This window comes from Triplophysa dalaica, chromosome 9 (assembly GCF_015846415.1).
Source record: "Triplophysa dalaica isolate WHDGS20190420 chromosome 9, ASM1584641v1, whole genome shotgun sequence".
Classification (NCBI taxonomy): domain Eukaryota; kingdom Metazoa; phylum Chordata; class Actinopteri; order Cypriniformes; family Nemacheilidae; genus Triplophysa; species Triplophysa dalaica.
This window is the reverse complement of record NC_079550.1, coordinates 5,171,554-5,176,258: the sequence shown is the minus strand read 5'-3', so window position 1 is coordinate 5,176,258 and position 4,705 is coordinate 5,171,554. Positions and strand designations below refer to the sequence as shown.

Here is a 4,705-nt window from a genome sequence, read left to right as displayed (position 1 = left end):
AACATTACTTAGCGAGTCTGTTCATTCATTCAGTTGTTGTGATGAAAAGTCACTGTGTCGGGTCTCATTCATAGCGCTGACGTAGTTTTCTAAAGGTCTCTGCTGGTTTCATATAAGACCCTTCAGCCACTGGTGGTTTATTGTTTTTATTGTTTTCGTTTGGCTTAGTTTGTGAAGACTGTGCTGTCCATCATATTGTTGAAAAAGGCATCCATTTAAAGAGGTTTTTATGGATATCCTGGATATATTTAAGTCTAAAAAGACCAACACGGTCAGCTGGGTAAAGATTATTGTGCAAAAACAACTATTTACACTCTTAAAAATAAAGGTGCGTGTAAAAGGATCTTCACAGCGAAGCCTTAGAAGAAGCATTTTTGGTTCCACAAAGAACAACTCAGTCAAAGCTCCTGAAGAACCTTCTTTCGCCACAAATAACCTTTTGAGAAACAGTAAGGTTCTTCATGGAACCAAAAGGTTCCTCTATGGCATTGAAGAACCTATTGTATAATGTGCTCTTTCTTTCTTTCTTTCTTTCTTTCCTTTCTCTCTCTCACACTCACTCACCTTTATTCCTCATCCATCATGTGCGAGAGAATCCCAAATGAAGCACTTGAGCAAGCATTAAGACACGGTTTTTATTCCACCATCAAGATTTTTTCTTTTTCTGGATTCTGACAAACTCTACAAGCACAGAATTACAATCCAAAACGTCATGGAATTAATATTAACAAAGTAAATAATGGCAACAGGGATTTCGGGAGTGTTTTAATTCTCTAAAAATATCAAGTAAAAACTCAAACGTTCTTATTTCTGTTGATTGGGAGAGAAAAAGAGAGCCAGGAAATGTATTGAGCACAGTCTGTAGAGAGAGAGGCCCATCAGGCGCCAGTGAACACCTGTCGCCCCCACCCCCAATCTATTCTATTCAACTCGGTCCAGCGCGTGCAGCTGCCAACTGACGGCATTACGTTACACCCGCGCGACCCCGCGACCTCACTGAGCACACAACTCAACAGACGCGACGATAAACCGGCTTACACTGTAAGGTGAACATTACTACTAATGTAGCTAATAACAACAATAACAACTATACAAATAATTCCAGAGCACAATTCAGTTTTGTTTTCTTTCTCACTGTCTCACATGTTTCTATGTGTGTTTGTAAACATAACACAGGTTGTGCAGGTGTGTTAACGTTTAAGGTAAACAAATGAGATGACCTGGTCATGGAAGTGCGTACAAGCATACAGGAGACTATAACATCACTTACCAAAATGATAACCATGTCTTTTGTGGTAATATATGTAATAACCATGTTTTTTGGGTGTATTGATAACTTATCGCAAAACTGGTTTTATTAATAATCGTTTTACTATGGTTCTTAAAAAAACATGGTTTTCATAACAGTAAAGGTTATTTGTTTTTACCTGTTGTACACCCATGGTTCGTTTTGGTATCGTGTGGATAACATTGATTCGCTCGTGTTTAAAGCGCATCTACATAAACACACAATAAACCTGCAGCTTGAGTAATAAGCGCTGCGTGAGACGGTGACAAAAGTGAGCGCGTTGATTGGCCGGCGAGAGCGCAGACGACCGCACGCGAATGTTTCATTGACATGCAAATGAGCGAGTATAAAAGCTCGCCTCGAACCCTTCATAGATGAACAGCCAGTCCCGTCCGGTCCCCACACAATAAAAGAAAAGCAAACACAGCGTCACCGTCCGCCGCTTTCCACCGAGATGGCTCCAGTGCTCCCGCTAGGGAAGAACGGCTTCGGAGTGGACGAGGATGATCTCTATGCCATCAAAGGTGACAGAAAGGTAGGACCCTCATTCATTTTACTGACGGTATAATGTAGGCGGACGTGCGTCTGTTTTGCAATGCGTAAATGCGTCAGTATGAACGCGCCTGTGTTCCCGCAGACGCGCAAACCTTTAGTGGAGAAGAAGAGACGAGCGCGCATCAATGAAAGCCTGCAGGAGCTTAGGACACTACTGGCAGAAAACGATGTGAGTTTATCGACGACTTGTGTAAACACATTTCATCACGGCTTGTTTTTATTTAGGCTTGTTTACCTCTCCTCTTACTTTTCATTCAGCTGCAGACGAAAATGGAGAACGCAGAGGTGCTGGAATTAACAGTGAAGCATGTCGAGAACATCTTACAGAACCGTTCTCAGGGTAAGATGACGTCACGTTTCATTGCATTGATATGGAATTGGTTGTGGTGGTGATTTTTTCAACAGCTGCACGTCTGGCTTTTGCAGAGGCTGAAACGATGAATCACGAGGCCAGTGAGAGATTTGCCGCAGGTTACATCCAGTGCATGCATGAGGTGCACACCTTTGTGTCCACGTGCCCGGGCATCGATGCCACCGTGGCCGCAGAGCTGCTCAACCACCTGCTGGAGTGCATGCCGTTAAATGAGGATCACATTCAGGAGATGATCGTGGATCTATTATCAGAGCCCCACACCTCCGGCGGACAATGGGCAGCCGAGGCACCGAGTCCAGGAGACTGCAGCGTGTCTTCTGTTCTGTCCCCGTCTCCATCTAACCCATCCAGTGACGATCTCTGCTCCGATCTGGAGGAGACGGAAATGGAAGGGAGCCCGGCATCAGCCGAGGACAGCCTGAACTCCTCCAACATCACACATTCCAAGTTCATGTGGAGGCCTTGGTAGAAAGGAGCGTGGATCTTACATTTTTTTAAACGACTGACTGATTCCATCTATGGAAATCTATTCGCGGGAGAAATTAGGATCTGATATGCTGGGATGTTGCATCATATAATGGATCAGTATGGAATACATGCATATGGTGATTTTGATCTCTTGGATAACTACATAAACATACCTGACTTTTCAATGTTATTTTTTTTAAAGGAATGGTATGTCTTAAAGCTCTTTTTGAAAGCGACTTCTAGATTCAATTGTCTTTAGAAGTGTAGTGCGGTATACTATAGAGACAAGTGAAAATGGTTTGGTAGAAGACGATTGTTTCTTTGTAGACCTAGACTTATGCACTAGAAAGTCACAGATATTGTTGCATAGATTAAGCTTAAAACTGGCCTTTATTAGTATTAATAAAATGTTTTGAATTATATGTACTTATAAACAATAAAACATAATTTAATTGTATTATTAATAAGTGTGAGTTCACAGTTTGCAGATCATTAAAATGCACTATATGGCGGTTGCAGATTATTATTTACTGGTTGTGGGTATCATGCGTCAACGGTGATATAAAAGAGTTTATAAATATTATGTTTTGGAAGTTTATCGGAGGTTGGTAACACTGGAAAACTGTACATCTGAATGCTCCCAAGGCATTAGTTATTATTATAACAGTTTACAAGATCTAATGTAGTATCACATAGTGACTCAATGTTACAGCTGAATTATAAAAGCATGCTATTTTTGGCATTCATCACTTAAGAACGCTTTCACTGACCAATGGGATGCATTGGAGCTCTTTGAGAATACAATGAGTGGGGTGAAGAGACAGTTAACCGTCTGCCTGCTGAGAGAACAGATGGTAATGTAGGAATCCCTCAGGACCACAGTGCTGAATGTGAGGACCAGCTGGTTCGTTTATGAGCAAAACTGATCAATATCACTTTCCCCTTCAAAGTCCACATAATACAATTTATTCAGTTATGCGTGCATTCAGATTATCATAAATCAACGGTACTGTGAGGTCTACAGCTAAACGACGCAAAGCAATACTTCAACCATAAGATATAGACTCGTGGAAAAATGAACAGAGCATTCCACACTGTCATTTCAAATCAGCATTTCGCGATGTATTGTGGTCTTCCAGTCCAGCGTCTGTTACGTTTCAACAAATCAAACCTCATGAGTGACAAAGTCATCCAACAGCACTGTGAAAGCCTGACAGCACGACAAGACACATGGAAACTGGTTAACAGTTTCAATAAGGTGCTACTTGTTAACAATTAGTTAATGCATTAGCTAACATGAACTAACAATGAACAATACTTATACAGCATTTATTAATAATAACTCATGTTAATTTCAGCATTTACTAATACATTATTAAAATCAAACGTTGTCACTGTTGACATTAGTTAATGCACCACAAACTAACATGAATGACTCTATTGACATGGACTAACATTAACAAGGATTAATAAATGCTGAAAAACTAAATTGTTCATTGTTGGCTAATGCATTTACAAATGTTAACTAATAGCACCCTATTGTACATTGTTTCCGAAAACTGTGAACGAAATCCAGGTTATCAGATAAAAAAGGTTTCCTAAATCCTAAATACATACTGTTGGATTGCTTTAAAAGTGAATTTGAGCTTGTTTTCTTTGAGGTATTGGAGATGTACATTTTTTTATCTTTTCTGTTATTTTCATTTCTTTCTCCAGTTTTCATTTTCTGCAAATAAATGCAAATAGAAACAAGATTTTTATTTGACATTCGGAGGAAATATTGTTAGTATTTCACAGAATGATCATTTACCTAAACATTTACCTATAAATGGTAAATTAAGAAAAACTGGAAAAAAATATATTCAATTGATCTCTTTTTTTGCATTTTGATAAAGACCTTATAGTGACATTTCATTTATTAAACCATTATGTATGGTCGTTTTAGTTTAATGATAAAATGTAACACTTTCACTTTGAAGAACAAATTATGGTTGTTATCAAACACGTTTGGAACTGGATAA

General features: G+C 39.3%; 1 protein-coding gene across 2 annotated transcripts; it reads left to right on the top strand.

The window, feature by feature from the left end:
- Nucleotides 1-892: 892 nt before the first annotated feature.
- Nucleotides 893-3,151, top strand: her13 (hairy-related 13). 2 transcript variants are annotated; one of them, XM_056757153.1, is made up of 5 exons: nucleotides 893-1,046; nucleotides 1,663-1,823; nucleotides 1,926-2,012; nucleotides 2,102-2,183; nucleotides 2,270-3,151. In XM_056757153.1, exons 2-5 carry the CDS (start codon nucleotides 1,743-1,745, stop codon nucleotides 2,683-2,685), a joined length of 666 nt encoding a protein of 221 aa, XP_056613131.1. In that variant the 5' UTR covers nucleotides 893-1,046; nucleotides 1,663-1,742; the 3' UTR covers nucleotides 2,686-3,151. The 2 variants fall into 2 exon arrangements, with proteins under 2 accessions (XP_056613131.1, XP_056613130.1); XM_056757152.1 differs by having other exon boundaries at nucleotides 969-1,041.
- Nucleotides 3,152-4,705: the final 1,554 nt, after the last annotated feature.